Raw genomic sequence first — 18,023 nt, forward strand, 5'->3', positions numbered from 1 at the left:
CTCATTTTTCCAAATACACCCATTTTTTCTCTGCACCAAATAAAACACCCTTTCACATGAAAAAAATTTAAACACTTGTTTTATTCGTAATTCCTATGGGAAAGGCAACATTTTTTAATAAAAAAACACCCTTTAACCAAAAATATTTGGTTATTAATGAAACATTTTTACCAATTTTCATTGGTGTAACAATTTTTTTCCAGTTTTTGTGGGGACAAATTCTGAATTTCATCATTTCTTTAAAAAAATAATTATGTTTAAGAACTTTATGAATTCTTTGTCCCTGCTTTATCTTAACCTAACATCCCGAATTTTATCAGTGTATCATGTTTTTTACATGGGTTTCGGTTATATTTTACCTGTTGAAGTCGAAAAAACAAGCAACCTTGTTTTTAATCGGCTATAACTTTTTTTAGAGCAATCGTATTGACTTTATTTTTATGTCATTAGATTCAACATCAAAAAATACCTAAAAAACATGTGTCATATGATAATATTCGACAAAAAATTTTGTTCACTATAACTTGTTGTGCCTGGGCGAAACGCATTATTTTGGACAAAACATCAAATTGAATTTATTTCATAATGTTCATAAAACAAAAACAGATTCTTCTTTACGTTTTCTTCTTTTTCTTCTTTATATTATTGACCTTCACACCTCCCTCTTGTCCGCGAAAAAACACCCTTGCACCCAACTTTTCTTACAGACTATTCGTTCTTATCCCAAAAGCAAACTTTTTGCCAAGTTTCATGAGTGTAACAATTTTTTTTTTTTTAACTGTTGATTTAATGTACTATTTTACCTGTACTATAATTGGATGTCCTTAACAAATTTATAGTAGATTTCAAAATTTTAATTTATCTCATTTATAAAAAGTGAAAAAAGAAGTGGTCCTAGCATAGTGCCTTGTTGAATACTTTGAATGGTAGGGAAGACACTGGAAAGTTTGTTCTACAGAAAAACAGACTGTTTTTTGCTATTGAGTTATGATGTCAGCAAAGTGCGACTTTAGAAGTTTGTTACGTAGAATACTTTGGTCCAAGGTTTTTAAAACTTTGAAAAAATATTTGCAACAGAAGAAATGTAAAATGTTATTTTTCAAACAAACTATAAAAAATCGCTAAGGGTGATTTACATCTTCCGCAGACTCAAAATTCAAAGTTCGATGTGGCAACCCTATCCATTAAAATACTTAATCAACAACAGTCTTTCTACACTTGTTTTACATAAGAATAATCCACAGGTCAAAATATGAGAAAAAAATGGTTACTTTACATTTAATCTTTTAGTTCCATTTAACCCAAATTTTTTATGTTGAAACTTTTAAGCCTCTAGGTCCTGATATCAAACGTTAAAAAAGAATTCCTTCATAATAAACAAATGAAGAAAAATGTCAGTAAATTTAAAATGTTGGCACGTGCCCCAAAGGATGTTAATTTTTATTAGCTGCGAATTCGTATTAACTGTGAACACACGCCCCGTTAGAATAACAATGAATAAATGAAATTGAGGATAATTTATCGCAAAGAATAAACCACCCATATCAATTACAACACAATTTTCATTGCGGTTGACATTTTGAAATGTCAACGAAATTTTTTGTGTTTGTTAATTTTTTTTTTTTTTTTTTACATTTTTAAGGAAGCGACACAATATTGTATAAATATACGCCTTGTTAAGGACATGGTAATAAAAATGTAATTGCTTTTCCGCAAGGCACCAAACAACAACCTTTTTTATTTATTTATTTGCCTTGGGTATTGTCAATTGTTTTTTTTTTTTTCTTTCACTTTGTTTTTTAATGATATGCAAAAGGATCCTTTTTATTCTTTTGTGAATGCACCAGAAGTTTTTTTTTTTTTATTTTTTATAAATTTTTATTTTGCGGTAAAGTAATTTGTTTTAATCCTCTTTAAGTACTTGTTAAGTGTACACCAAGGTAACCAAGTGTTATTAAGTGCCGATTTATTAAAGCACCAAGAATGTAAAATCCTTAATGGTTGGCTCTGTATTATACACAGACACACCGAAAAAAAGTAGTACGAGTACTCGTTACTCGTATATATAATATTAAAAAACGAACCCTTTGGTTTAATTAAGAAACCCACTCACGCAAATACACCTCGAGTCAATTATCCTTTATTTTAATGGTTATAATTGCATTCTTGAGATACCTCTCTCTGTACTTTGGATGAATGTAAAAAAAAAAAAATAAACCGAATTAAACGTCGGATTACACGTGCCCCGCAGTTACCAGTATACTTACATTTTGAATTGGGATTTCTCTACATTTTCAGTTTTTTTTTTTTTTTTTTCAGTAGGTATATTATGTAACCTTGACAGAGAGAGAGATCAGAAAGAGAGTATGATTTCCATGAATTTTAAGGCCAATTTTTTATGGCAAAATAATTGGGTGTTGATTTTTCTTTTTTACAATTTTTTTTTGTGTCTGCACCTAGTTAAAAAAAATATAAAAGGTTGTAAGGGTTATAAGGGGTAATTTATCTGGTTAATTTAATAATTTTTTGAGGGTACTTTTGAAGACATAAAAAAGACTGTCAAGTACTGGACAAAAAAATCTAAACGAATTTTGTAAGTTTAAATTTTACAGTTAATTAATTTTCATTAAAAAGGAATTCAAAATTGCTTTCGATACAGATCAGTAGTTGACTTGGATGCTTGTTGACGAAAGTAAAAATGGAAAACATGACAAACAGTGTGGTACTACACAAAACTATATACAAGGTGTCCCACAGTCACCACCCCAAATGAAAACCATGGATTCTTGATGTTATTTTAAATCGAAAAACTTAAGAGGTAATTTTTTCGTTTTCGAGTTATGACGGTTTTTATGATTTTTGTTCTCCTTTCCTTTCACTGGCTTTATCTTTGCCAAAATACGTCTGATTTTTACAATCAATCAAGAATTTGTTACAGTTAAAGTTTCAGCAATTTTGCATCAAAAACTATTTTTTTCGTTTTTTAAGTTGTTTATTTTTTTCACTTTCATAATAATTTTATTCAAAAAAAAAAAAAAAAAAAAACACTTGAATGAGTATTCATTTTATTCACTTATTATTGAAGCCCAGTTTATTTTCTTGAAAAAATTACCTTTTTTCATAAAAAAGACTACTGAGTGAATTTAAGAAGAAAATAATTTTTAAATACAAAATTAATTCAAATGAACCAAAAAGAAAAAGTTTTTAATTCATTTAAGTTAATTTTGTATTAAAAAATATTTTTTTTTTAATTCACTCATTTTGTTTATTTTTTTTTAATTAGGTACCTACTTTCGGTAGTCTTTTTTATGAAAAAAAAAGTAATTTTTTTCAGGAAAAGAAACTTGGCTTTAATAAAAAAAAATAAAATTCATGGAAATTATTACTCATTTACGTGTTTTTTTTAATAAAATGATATGAAAGTGAAAAAAAAACTTACAAAACGAAGAAAATTGGGTTTGATGCAAAATTGCGGAGAAACGCTTGTCCGCAGAAAAAAAAAGTTTTGGCCATAAATATTATCAGTTGAATTCCGAAGAGGAAAAGGTAATATATATTACAGTTTAAAAAAAAAATTAAAAATTACTTCAATTTCAATGGGTTTTTTTGATAAAAACTAAATTTTTGCATTGAAATAATTGATTTTCTCAAAGACTTTAGTAAATAAGAACTTTAAATTTTTGCTATTTAACTTTCAACAGTAAGGGTTATTAAATGAATAAGAAATAATTTTATGTTTAGATGTTGCACTTAAAAAAAAAAATAAGTTACATTTTTTTTCAAAACTTTTATTAAAAAAAGTTTTTCGAAAATGAAATATTTTTTAATTTTTTTCATAAACCGTAATACATATTGACATTTCCTTTTATAATTTGAAATCATAATAAATGCGGCCAAAAAAATTTGAAAATAAATGCATTTTATATTACGACCAAGTTTAAAAAACGACATGTTAAAATTTTTTCAATAATTTTTTTTTCAAAAATCTGAGTTCAATTACCATTCTTTCAAAAGCCGTTCATTCAATTAACTTAATTTTAATTTTACATATATGACTAAGCTTCTAGCTTTTAAAAAATGTATATTTGAATATTGTAGGTGTTGCCGTTGTGTTCAAATATTTTTTTTTGTGTTTGAAGTCAATTAATAAGAAAATTGCATCTATCGCTTGAACTATGGAAGACTGTCCCTCACTCCCATATATTTTTTTTCCTTGAATTTCCTAGACAATCTTTTGGCATCAATTAATTTATGAAATTTAAGAAAAATTTTTGAAAAAAAATTGTTTTTGTTCACAAAAATCTTCAATTAAATATAAAAAATCAAAACGGCAACACCGGCAATTTTTAATCTATAAACTTTAAAGTATTTTTAATTACCGACGTTTGAAAAAAAAGATCATCAAAATCTAAGCTGTTCGGCCGGGTTCCCTAATATTGCCAATTTTTGAGCTTTAGTTACTCCACTAATAGGCGAATTTTAAATCCACAAAGATATATTGTTTATCAATTTGAAATTCTTTTTTTTTCTCAAATTTAATTGTAAACGAAAACTAGGTGATGGTTGATTTTTTTATAACTTAAAAAATACTGGCAGAAAAAAAAATTGCATTAAAAAAATATTTGTTGCAACTGAAAAAATATTTGCATTCAAAATTGTATTGTAATTTAAAATATTTTCCATTGAAAAAAAAAAAAAAATGATATTACAGGTGAAAATATTTGCTTGAAAATAAAATAAAAAATTTATTGAAAATAAAAATATTTTCCATTAAAAAGAAAAATTATTGCAACTAAAATATTTTCTGAATTGAAAAAAAAAAAAAATGCAAAACTTCGGTTAAAACACTATTATTGGCTAATTTCATAAAGCCCTTTTAAGTATTTATCAGGCTTTTACGTCCAAAATTGACGTTTGTTCCATTCAAATAACGTCATTTAAAAATTTAAAAGCCTTTTAAATGTTTATGAAATCGGTCATATGTAATTTATTAATCTAAAAATTAAAAAAAACAACTTTTTTTTTGTTTTATTTTCGTTTTTGAGTTCTAATTTTTTTGGTAGTGTAGTAAATATTTTAATTCGACTCCAAGTTTCATTTCAATATGGTTTAACTTATTTCACCAAATATTCTAAAACTCTTTTCTGCTGCCAAGAAAAGTCTCAAAAACCCTTCTGTCAACCACTTTAAGACAATAAATCTTCTCTTTTGTCTAGAGGCCTAAAAGTGTTACCCATAAAAAGGGATAATAAATAATTCCTTAACTTTCCTTAAATTATTTAATGGCCTGACTTTTATACATAAAGCTCTATCTACCTACATAAAACTTGCTATCTCTTATACACATTTTCAAAAAAATTTCATCCTAAAAATAAAATATATCGATGAAATACCAAACCCAACACAACACAAGCCACATAATCATCATCATCTTAAATAATATTAAAGCATCACCCTCTAGTGTCTAATGAATTATTAATATCAGAAATGTCCTTGACATCCTTCCCGTTGTTGGTTTGTATTCTATGAAAGTATACTTATTTCTTCTTCCTTTTCTTGTTTGAAAAAAAAACATCTCATCTCGCAACTGGATATAAAGTTTCTCACAAAACATAAGAATAAAAGGAAATTCTATCAGCATTAAACAAGGAAGAAGATGAAGGAAAAGTGATTTGTCAGTATAATTGAATGTAAGTGGTTATTAAAAGAAAAAATAACTTACTATTCAGAAAAAGGATCTCTAAATACGTTTAGGAAGGTTGTAGGTGTTTTTGTGTACCTATATTAAGTGGAAGTATTAAATGAGAACGTGTTAAGGATTCCAAAGTGTTTGTATTTTTGTGTCAATTTAAATCTTTTATTACATAGAGAGATTTTTTTGAGGATTTGGTAGAAAAATATCCTGAGAGAGAAATATTGCTAAAATTAGGTCCCTCTGGAGGATATTGATCCAGTTACTATTTTTAAACCTTCTTCCTTTTTCTTAATTTTGTTAAGTAGTAAAAGGTGAGTGTTTCATTAATCCTGCTGAGTTATTATTTTGTTAAAAAACTGTTTTGTTGAAATAACACAATAAAGTTTCTTAAACAAAAATAAATTGACCTCGAGCAACCCTTAAGGGATTTCCGGATCCTTTATATTAAAAAAAAGATGATAGTATTAAATTTTATGGTAAAAATAAATTCAAGTTAAATAAAATACGTTTTTCTCTCTAACAAATAGAGATAATCCTTACAAAAGCTTTATACCTATACCCACTCATATACAAATACATACATAAATAATCCTTTTTTTTTCACCCGCCAGGAACAAAATACAATTGAGTATTTATGTATCTCCTTTCTGTGTTGCTGTTGGGTAACTAGAAAAATAAATCTTTCATCGGAAACATAGATTTCCAAGTCTTGTATTCGTATTTCATGTTGCTCTCGTATTTCATAAAGGATCTTAAATAGAGCCAGAGGATATTCAAAAAAAAAAAAAAATCCTAAACTAGATGCACTTTAAATCATAGAGAGATGCTCCCTGTATGGTATGAACATTTATCCTTGTTTTCAAAGAAATAGAGAGATTTTCAAACGAAAATAAGATCGAAAATTCTGAAATGAGGTAAAGAGCTAAAGTGTAAATTTTCACAAGGATGTGACATGTGAGTATGCATATATCTACTCGTTTTTATCTGTAACACAGAGATTGTATCTTTTTCAAACTGATATGTAATTTTCTATTAAGTAAAAACCCAACCTTTAAGGATCAAAGAGGTATAAGGTTTTCATTGATTTTGCTCTTGTAGATAACCCTTTTTTGGGTGTTTTTTTTTTTTTTTTAATTGAATTTTATCATAGTTATATCAGAAACTTGGGATGTCCTTTAATTCAAAGGTAAAAGAAAATCCTTTCAAAGGAATAAAAGAACGATATTTTATTGAAATATAATGAATAAATTAATTAAAATAATAAATGTTGTCCAAAGTATTTGCATTTTGTAATGAAATACAATTAATATTTCAAAATGATATATTTTCAAATATTTTTGAAATAATCGACGCCCGTGGCTGATTTGTCATTCATTATAACACCTGATTAATATTTGAAACTTCTTTTGGTAACACTTTGCATTTTGATTTTGATGAACTTTAAGGTGTAGGTATGCAAAATACTCAAGGGTGAACATTTATTTAAAGGAAGAATATTTATGTTCCATCAAAAGACTTGAATAAGAAATTTGAAAGTTGCTAAAAATTCTTTGTTTGAATTACTTTTCGTCAATTGATAAACAATTAACCAAAAGGTTCAAATAAGAATTTTTCATTATTTTAAATGGCCGTATAAATTTAAAGTGCTCAGAAATGTTCAGTTAAATTTGTACAAATTCATACAAATAAAAAACTATTCGAATTAAAAGCTTTTGGTTAAGTAATGAAAAAAAAATTTATATACAATGTATTTTTTTTTTAATTTTTCCAGTTTTTTTTTTTTGAAAATTGAAATTCAATATAATTGATTCACTCTTTGAAGAAATATACAAGATTAAATAAAAATATTTAGATTTTCGCAAAAAACTACAACCACATACTTCCGTCATCAGATTTTTGTGAGAAAAACAACTATAAACGCAATTTTATCAAAATTAGAAAAAAAACCAAATTTATTTAAAATTTTAGAGTACGAATTGAATTTTTTTTACAACCGAAAATAATGGTACTTGCGATATGACCAACATGGAAAAGGATATTTTTCTCAAAAATAGTTCGGACGAAAAATAAAATATACATATTCATTGCACCCGTTATTAACGGTACCTGTCATTAAAAACTCATTTCAACAAAAAAAAAATTATACAGAAGCCTCTGAGAAACCGTAACATTGGAATGTCTTCGGTTTATAAGGAGCCTCTGATTGTAGATCCTAGCTTGCTGTAAACTAGCTCACTACATCTGAAATTTGTAAGCATTTTCAAACCACTCAGCGTTATATTTTTTTAAATAAATTTCAATTTTTGTTTTTGAAAAATCACTATTTTGAAAATCGGTTGGTTGTTTTTTTGGAATTTTGTTCTAATGTGTTGAATTTTCATCATCTTACCAATTTTTATTGTTGAGAAATTTTTAAATTGAAATTTTTTTTTTAAATGCTTCCTACAATTCGAAAAAGGGTGTTTTTTTTACTTTTAATACAGTTTTTATTCCTTTTTCAAATTTGTTGTAAAATTTCGGAAAAATTAAATAACAATTTTTATATTAGGTACTAATGCAAATGCTATACAAAAAAACTTAAAAAAAAAAGATTATAAAATTGTAGCAACTCTTACAATAAGAGCCTTATTACGTGCTACCTAGTCGTGCATTTTAATTCTAAAATAAATTTTGAAAATTATGAGTATTTTGTAGAAAATAACCATTTTAGATTCGGTTGACCTTGTAAAAAAATTAAACTGTTATTTCTATTCAGTCATTCGTTTTGTCCTACTTTTCTAATCTTTTTTTGCCCATTGGCAGCAAAAATATTGAAATTTTTAATGAATCCCACATAAACAAAATACGCATTAGAAGATCACAAAAAAAAGTCTCAAAATAACTTGTATATAAAAACGAGAGCTGATCCAATATTATGTATTTTGAATTAGGTTTCCAAATTAGACAGTACCTTCATACATTAGTCACATTTCTTAGGAATTAAACAACAAAGTATTTTCCTAAGCAAGTTTACGAAATAAAATAATTATTGTAATAATAACTTACCCATACAAACACCCACACCACTCGCGATGGGAAGTTTTGTTACACATTGCAATGGTGGTTCGCAGGTCCCTGAAAATCCTCCTGGTCCACCGCATGTTTCTCCCAAGGTTTTCGCACACATTCTGCAACATCTAAAAATAAATACAAAAATTTATTATTTAAGAATTTACATATAACCAACATGCTTAAAAAATAAACTTACTTGCATGGATCCCATAAAACCATACCCTTACCAGGGCAGTCCAATGATCTTATAACGTCACATTCCTTTGGATTGCAATAACATTTTAAGCCATTAACAACTCGGCTACCAGCTGCAACCATAATTAACAAATAACAACACAGATATATCAAATAAGTTCGAATATTCAGCAAACAAAAGTAGCCCGTTGCTGACATTGTTCGAAGGTCAAATGTTTTTTTTTTTTTTTTTGTTTTTTGTTTTCTTAAAATGATGAAATTTTTACATTTTTTTAAAGAAAAATAAAATTTTTAGTTTATCTCAATTTCAAATTTTGTTTTTTATGAAGAAGATGCGTTAGAATTGTTTGAAACATATTTTTGTTTTTAATATTGATTCAATTATCTGAAAATAGAAGAAAAAAAATTATTTAATTAGATTTTCTGCTTACAAAAAAAAAATAATAATAAGGAATGAATATTTTTCATACAAAAGCTATACATTTCTAAAAAAAATCTAAAATCCTTATTTTCTTTTGAAATGCTAATGCAATTACTAAAATTATTTTATTCTTCAGCAGAAAAAAAAATAAGAGAAAAGAAGTTAATAAAAAAAAACAGTTCAAGGACATATCTGCCAAAAAAAACCTAACAAATTCAAGTACCAACAAAAGCACAAAAAAATAACTTTGGGAATCTTTTGTTGGTTTATATTTTTTTTTTTTCTGAAGAAAAAACTAAAAAAAAAATGTTAAACTATGTTGAAACCGCTTCCATCTACATTTTTCTACTTGGCATAGTTTTCATTTTTTTAATGAAATGAAGCAGGTAGATAATTTTTTTTGTTGCAGCTGATTTATCCCAAAAGATTCAAAGTATCTTTGAGATTCACAATTAACTAAGTGGTGACCATACTTCTTTAAATCAGTTCAATTCATTTAATAATTTTAAGAAAGAGAAAGAAATCAAAGAATTAGTTCAGAAAATTAAATAAATGAAAATGATCAAAGATAGTAGGGGACAAAGCAGAACCTTGAGGTACTCCATATTTTACTTCTTAATTTCTTTAAATTTAGATATATTTTTTTAAAAATCTTAACTTAATTATTTATAATATTTTTGAGAAAATATAAAAACCGATGAAAAAGTCGAGAAAATTAAATACAAATTTAATGATCAGTAAGAAAACAGGAGATAACACGGAACCTTGGGGAACTCCATATCTACTTTGGAATTACAAACTGAAAACAATCCAACAGGTTCTAGGACTCCAAAGTGGGCATAGTTCTTGAAGTGATCTCATTGGTATTATTCTTTAGGTATTATTAAAAAATAATTTTACACTTTTCAGTGTTCCATAAAAAGTTATCATCTTTTGGCTGAAAGTGGAGAGGAAATGAATAAAATGGTCACCCTTGATATTTTTTTTCATTTTAAACCATCTTAAAGAATAACAAGTTTCTTTTTTTTCTTTTTATGAAGCTATACATAAAAATTTCTACACCAATCCTCTACCGCCTTGAATACCCTTGAGGTATTAAAACAAAGTGAACCAGGAAACTTTCAGATTCTCTTTTCCTATATTTTTTTTTTATTTTTTTATTTTTTGTCTTCACATCAATTTAGCTGTCTTTGCAAAATATTATCCAGCAGTGATGAAGAAATATCCTTACCAGATATTAAAGAAGAAAAAAAAAAAAATCCTTATAAATTATATGAACGGAAGGTAAGCATTGGAAAATGCTAGCGGAACACTCAAATAATTTATACATAATATTCGTTATAAAGAAAAGGGAAGTGGAAATGTTAAATTAATTAATTGGAAGCATCTTCAAAGCTGTTCTGGAGGAGAAAATGAGAAAAGAAGAATATGATATTGTTAGCAAAAATACGGTGAATATAAAACGGAGCAGAAGAGATGGATTATTTAGAATTTTTGGATTGGTTTTTCATAGAATAGGTAATTACATTATGAAGGATTGGGATGAAATTTAAGAAAGTTGAATATTTTTAAGAAACGAAAAGAAGGAAAAGTTGTTCAAATTTAAGAGATCTATTTTTGTAAAAGAGTTTCAATTTTAATCTGATTAAATGGTGAATTTTTATGTTTAAAAAAATGAATATGAACATAATAGCTGATAGATGTGATCTGAGCTGTTGGGTGAGCTGAGCTGTCGGTTAGCCTAGAGACATGGGAGTGGTGCCATATGAAAGCTTATATTCTCCGCTACCCGATAGTATTACAATCCGGTTTTTGGATTTTTTTCAAAATTCCGAGAAAATCGCGTTTGAAAGTTGGGGTAAAATTTTTTTTCGAAAAATCCCCGAATATTTGAACACTCCTGGAAGCTAAACCGCTTGAGAGCAATTTTCGGGAGCGATGGCAAATGATAGCTTGTGTCATGGGCCTACGCTTTGCTCATTGTCAGATTTTTAAAAAATCACCTTCCATGTTGAACCGCCACATCATGCCTTTTTTTCAGAATCGTGCCTATTTTTTTTTTATTTTTAAGTTCTCCCGGTTTGAGAACGCGTGAACCTACAGGGATGGGAGTTGAATGCAAATGTAGATAAGAGTCCCCGCTACATGTCATTTCACATGACTAAATTTTTACTATATATTTGTATTTGGTCAAATAAAATTTCAAACAAAATCCAAAATAATGAAAAAATAATAATAAAATAAATAAATTAATGTAAGCTTAAAAAATAGAGAAACCATGTTTAAATGAAAAAAAAAACAGCAAAAAATGTTTTTAGAACAATCAAGTTTAAATACAAGCGTAAAATATATTTACACTCAAATTTAGCTGAGCCTCAGTTCTGTCCAGAAAATGTCCTGCCTCATCTCAAAACACAAGCAAATACATGGCAACCCTACTCAAATGCCAAAAAAACATTAATAACACTACTTTTTCAGCTGAAATGATAATATTTGATAGAGTTAAAGGTGAGACCCTCTTCTATCGAAAAAAGCCTTAGAGGCTTTTGATGACTCTATTAAATATGATTCCGATTTTTTGTATTTTTTTTTTTTAGAATTTTAGTAAAGTTTTCAAGTTGGTAGGTACTTGCTCGTATTTTAAAGATGGCACTTAAATTTAAAAAAAAAAAAAACAAAATGTGCTAAATAAGTCTACAGTCACCTCTCCGACTACCAGTATTTATCAGTTTTTGGTGATTCCCAAGAAGGGACATTCAATTTTCTATGAACCGAAACAAACAAAAAGCTTATGTTTTTCAAAAACGGCTCAAAAGAATTTGATAAACATTTTGTTGTATAATTCAGAAAATAAGGTTGTACTTTTGTGATAAAAAAGAAGTCGCATGAGAGCGCGTCGTTGTTCAAGTAAGCAGTTATTTTATCTGTTGGCTCGGAAATTTAAAAACAAAACTTCCTTAAACCCCAAAAATATGCAATTTTATTAATATTATTTATGTAAATTTGAGTCATTGTGGTTTCTAAACAGTGAGTTGCACAAGAAAACTTTTAAAGACAATTTTATGTAAAATTAGCTTATCTACGACACTACACCGAAAAAAAAAACAATATCAATTTTATATATACATTTTTTAAATATCAGCAAAAAATGGGTTGGGGTCAAAATTCTGCTGGGGTCAAAATTCTTTTGTCAAAATTCTGCTTTCAAAATTCTGCTTAACAAAATTCTGCTTTCAAAATTCTGCTTTTCAAAATTCTGTTTTTCAAAATTCTGTTTTTCAAAATTCTGCTTTTCATAATTCTGCTTTTCAAAATTCTGCAAAAAATTAAAAAAGGGTTTGGAAAATGTTAAAAAGCGCGCGCTTTTAAACATTTTCCAAACCCTTTTTTAATTTTTTGCAGAATTCTGTAAAATCATCTTTTTGAAAAATTATCTGCTTATTTGATTACTTACACACATTTTTTAAATGCGAATTAATTTTTGTTTTATAAATGAATAAATTTGAAAATATTAAGAAAAGGTTTTTAATATTAAACATTTCCAAAAATAACTAAAAATTTATTAATTTATCAAATAAAGATGAATATTCAAAAATTTGAATAAGAAAAGGAATATACAACATCGGTTCCAATTAGTATACATATTTTATTTGAAAGAAAGTCAGTATATGCATTTCAAAAAATATTTGCGACACTTAAATAAAAAAATTTAGGAAAGTACCAATGTTGAATTACATTGATGAGGTGTATTTTTCTTTAGCCAGCGCATATTCAATAAAAAAAAAACAGAATTAGCAGAATTTTTTTTGTTCAAATATAATGCTGGCAGAATTTTGAAAAGCAGAATTTTAAAAAGCAGAATTTTGAAAAACAGAATAGAAAAAAAGCAGAATTTTCGCTGAAAAAGCAGAATTTTGAAAAGCAGAATTTTGAAGCCAGAATTTTGACCCGATCCCCTATTAAATGTGTTATTATATTATGAAAATTAAAATATCAAAATAATAATTTTATTATCAGGATGAAATTTAAAAATCACATTTTTGAAATTTTTTTTGATATTTTATTACCTATCAATTTTTTTCATATCAATTTCTCATTCCAAATTATTGAAAAATATTTAAAAAAAAAACTCTTAATGTGTACGCTTTGTGTTTTTTCGAAGTAAAATGTATGATTCACTGATAAAATTTGATCGGCAAAAGAGAAAATAACAAAACAATTTTATCACCTATAATAGAAAAAATAATATCATCACTATTTTATAAGGAATATTCACTTTCAGTAATGTTTTCTTTTGATTTGAAAGAAAAAAGAAAGAAAATACTTAAAAAAATAAAAATAATAAAAAAGAAAAAAAAAAAAAAGAAATATCATCATAATAAACTAAATCGTAAAATCTAGTCAACATTGATATTTTAACTGTCAAAGTGAAATTTTCGCTCTCCACCTAAAATTGAAAAATGTCAAATTGATATGATAATCATATCAAAATTGATATTTTAAATGTTGGACGACTTTTATAACTGAAAAATGTTAATTTAATAGCTGTTATTATCAAATTTTTTTTTCGGTGTATTTATCTTTAACCTACTGTTTTTGAGATTTAAGTTTTTTGACCTCTTATCCATTGGGAATATTTCACAGATTGTAAGATAACTCAATCCCAGCCTGTGCATCAAAAATAAGCCTGTTATTAATGAATTCCTTTCATTGAATTTAGTTTGTCTATTTTTGAAAAAAAAAAAATTTCGTATTGAAAACATTCTTAAAGAGAATCGCCACATTTGATAGTCTTTTGAACTTTTTTTTGATGAAGATTTGATTACAAAATTAAGTTAAATTTTTTTTTAACTCGGAAGAAACCCATTCGATTGTCATTGGAAAGCTAAAACACGCACAAATACCAATTAATTTTTCCAACTTCTCTATTAGGTAACGTCTAAAAATAAGTGATGAGACTAATTTATTTCTGTCTAGCTTTTAAATTTTTAATTTTCATTTAACTGCAAAACATTCAAAATTGATTTAAAAATCAATTAAAAAACATTACCATCATTAGAAGCTTTTTGCAAAAGAAATATTATCTGTCAACCATATGTTTTATGTCACGACAGTTTAACTTAATGATGATTTATAAACGTTTCCACTATTACCTCGTACATCCTTTCTCGTGTCAAACAAACATAATACCAAAATATTGATCTTCTTCACTTTTTGTTACATCAAAAGCTTACTACAAATAAGCATAATGTTCTAGTTGAATTTGAAACTTTTAAACAATGGGACGTCTTTTTAAATATTTATTTCTGTTCAATGTGTTTTTATATTTGTCGTCAGCAAATAACTGGCAATTAAGTTACATGGAAAATAATTTAGCAAAATGTGTTATACATTTAGTTATTGACGAAAATATACCATTTACCAGAAATGTTCGAATAAGTGTTCAAACGGAATCGGTTTTGTCAAAGTTCATTGCCGGCGATATAATTGAAACCGCGAGAATGAAACAAAACAACATAAATATTGTTTATGAGCTCTTACAGGTGTCTGGTAAGACGTTTACCTATGACATTCACACTCGATTAATTATTGTTGATTCTTTCAATTCATTCAGGTGAGTTGAATTTGTAACTTTTACAAGAACAAAAACAAGGACTAATAAGGACTTTTCTTTATTCCAGGGATCTTTTAAAAATCCAGCGGAAAAATTCTTTTGATATACACGGTATTCGCCAAGATTACAATATTATTCTAACAAACTATCAAGAAGGTACCAATACCATTGAAAAAATTCTAGAATTATGTCTTCAGAGCTATATTGTCAATGTTAATGTCCTTGTGGAAGATTCTGAGGGACTTATAACTATTTACACATATTTTCCTTTTACCGAAGTCAGCTGCCGAAAAAGTACACCAATTGTCTACAATCGTTTTGTTGAAGGAAAGTTCCAATGGAATCGACCAGTATTTCCAGAAAAGACTAAAAATTTGTGGTTGTGTCCTGTGAAAGCAGTCCTTTGGCACAAACCACCCTTTGTTTTTCTTGAAAGTGATAAAGAATTATCAGGAATTGATGGCAATTTTTTGATCTTCTTATCCAAAGCTATGAATTTTACACTCGACATTTATGAGTCTCCGGGAGGATTAGGTGAAGTCCTTCCAAATGGAACAATGAGAGGAGCTTTCAAGATTGTAAGTTGCCTTGATTCCATATACAAATCTTCTTAAAGCTTTATATTTTTTCTTAGTTGCAAGATGGTGAAGGTGATTTAACAGTTGGAGGAACAATATGCTCAAATGTTAGAAGATCATATTTAGCATGTACAAGAAGCTATTACACCACAGCTGTTGAAATGATTGTCAAGAAACCAGATCCTTATAGTTCGCTAGAAATTCTTCTGTTTCCATTTGATTCGCAAATGTGGTTAACATTTTTTCTATTTTTCGTCATAAATCTAACAATTCGAAGTTTGAGGAAGAAGATTACGAATTCCTTCGGACGCAGAAAAATCTATTCCGCAAGATTACAAGTTATTTCATGGCTTTTGAGCATATTCATCATTCGAAGCTCTTATGAAGGTTCAATATTTAAATTTCTTCATAATCAACCGATACGAAGAGCTCCTCAAAGCTTCGAAGAAGCCTTACAAGACGGTTACAAATTTGTAGCGAAATCAACTTATTTTCCATTTATTAAACACATCCCAAATTTAGTGGATAAATTAATACTTACCGAAGTTTCTTTATCGAAACTATTCGATGAATTTGACAAATATAATGGAAAATATGGATTTATCAATTTGGATAATTATCTCACAGTAATTGCAAATGATTCAACAAGATATCAACACTATGCACAAGTTAGAGAGCCAATATTACACCATATTGTATGTGTTTATTTGCCAAAATTTTCATTTTTTACCAAAGAATTGAATAATCAAATACAAATGATGATTAATCATGGTCATATGGATAAAATCTATGATATTTCGGTAACGGATAAATTGAGGAAAATCAAAGCAATGCATGGAAGTATTGTTCACACAATACCGTTAAATGAAATTATTGGAAATTTTGAATTGTTGTTTTTTCTAATAGCAATTGCTTGTTTGTGCTTTTTAGTGGAAATTTTGGCAGGGAAAATTAAGATTTTAAGAAGATTGGTTGATTTTTTTCATTGAATTTCAGTCTAATAAAGAGTTACAAAAATATCATTAAAAAAATACATTTGAAAATTAAAAAAATATTTATTGCAACTGAAAAAAAATGTCACTAAAAAAAATATTTATTGCCACTAAAAAAAATTTTGCATTAAAAAATATTTGCAAAATGAAAAAAAATTATTGCAAATAAAAAATTTTCTGCTTTGCAAAAAAAAAATTCAATGCAAAATGTTTGCATTTTTAAGCGTCCAATTCATACAATTCTGACTATTAAATTAGTTTTAATATTATAGTTGAAATAGCTAATTTATGGTCAAATAGCCAAAATTGTAAGAAATTTGACGAATATTAAAAAAAAAAAAAATATTTAATTCACACATTTTGTAATGCAGAAAATTTTTTAATTGCAATATCTACATTTTTTCTGAATGCTAAATATTTTATTATGCAATAAAAATTGTATTTTCAATGCAAATATTTTTCACTGTTATTGTTAACATTTTTTTTAATGTTAATATTTTTTAGTTGCAGAATGCATTTTTTTCTCTTTAATTAGTAATGGAAAACAAATGCATAAAAAAATTATTTTTTACAACCTATAATTTTTTTTTTAACTATAAACAAATTGTAAATATATATGTATTAAGGTTTTAAATAAATTTTTTTTTTCAATTGATTTACAATTTTTATGGAATTTTTGAAAATATGCCTCAATGTTAGATTTCTCTAATAGTTCTTTGGTGCAATTTTTAGATGCCGGTAAAAAATTCGAAGCAGAAAATATTACATAATGTGTAAATTCCGCACTATTTGTTTGTAGAAGGTTTCGCGTACATACACGCATTATTTTATTTTATTTCTTATTTAGTTTTTAACTAAATGAATATTTTTCCTTTTATACATTTTTAAACAAGAAATATGATTATAAAATATTTTAACTGTTTCAAAAAATATCTAAGTTTTAGAGAAAAACTTTCGTTTCCGTTTCATTTCAACTCGTCCTTTAATGAAAAGTTTAATACCAATTTTTCGATTAAACAAAAAATCCACATTAACCAAAAAAGCAAATTCAGGTGAAAAGTTTGGAAGTATATCTGGATTCAAAATCAATTTGTTCAAAGTGATTATTTCATTCTAAAAACAAAGGAATTTGGATCATATATTTTTTGTTTGTTTGTTTAAAACTTACTGCTGCAATTGGACATTTCTTTGGAATATTTCCAGATTCTCTCATCATTTGCAAACATACTTTAAATAAATCATTAGAATCAACATCCTCCAAAAGCTTACAGCCATCTAGAGTCAAATTAAGTAGTTTGTAAGTTTCACCTTCACCACGTGGAATTTCCACTAATCCACGAAATTCAAAATCATTTACTTCCATTGGCATCACTAATTTTGCATCAATTATAGTTTTGTTTTCTTGGACGTATTTGTGACAAAACAACTCTTTGACTGGGGCTCCATAGTGAGTGCATTTGAGTTCATCGAAAAAAAG

At 26.9% G+C, this 18,023-nt stretch overlaps 2 protein-coding genes across 2 annotated transcripts in view; one reads left to right on the top strand and one right to left on the bottom strand.

Moving 5' to 3' along the window:
- LOC129918464 (cysteine-rich motor neuron 1 protein) overlaps positions 1 to 18,023 on the bottom strand; it is a 66,357-nt gene that overhangs the window by 36,449 nt on the left and 11,885 nt on the right. The window contains exons 2-3 of the mRNA XM_055999045.1: positions 8,943 to 9,326; positions 8,741 to 8,871 (exon numbers count right to left, since the gene is read on the bottom strand). Of these exons, the coding sequence (XP_055855020.1) occupies positions 8,741 to 8,871; positions 8,943 to 9,139 (328 nt within the window). The 5' untranslated portion in view covers positions 9,140 to 9,326. The remainder of the gene's footprint in view (positions 1 to 8,740; positions 8,872 to 8,942; positions 9,327 to 18,023) is intronic.
- LOC129919315 (uncharacterized) lies at positions 14,642 to 16,509 on the top strand. The gene is made up of 4 exons (XM_056000170.1): positions 14,642 to 14,976; positions 15,044 to 15,554; positions 15,611 to 16,413; positions 16,485 to 16,509. The coding sequence occupies exons 1-4, from the start codon at positions 14,642 to 14,644 to the stop codon at positions 16,507 to 16,509; spliced, it is 1,674 nt and encodes a 557-aa protein (XP_055856145.1).

The sequence above is a fragment of the Episyrphus balteatus genome, chromosome 4, assembly GCF_945859705.1.
Source record: "Episyrphus balteatus chromosome 4, idEpiBalt1.1, whole genome shotgun sequence".
Classification (NCBI taxonomy): Eukaryota; Metazoa; Arthropoda; class Insecta; order Diptera; family Syrphidae; genus Episyrphus; species Episyrphus balteatus.

Coding starts and splice junctions, on each gene's coding strand:
- LOC129919315 (XM_056000170.1), top strand. CDS start 14,642: ATGGGACGTCTTTTTAAATATTTATTTCTGTTCAATGTGTTTTTATAT. Junction 14,977..15,043: donor GATTCTTTCAATTCATTCAG/GTGAGTTGAATT, acceptor TCTTTATTCCAG/GGATCTTTTAAAAATCCAGC. Junction 15,555..15,610: donor TGAGAGGAGCTTTCAAGATT/GTAAGTTGCCTT, acceptor ATTTTTTCTTAG/TTGCAAGATGGTGAAGGTGA.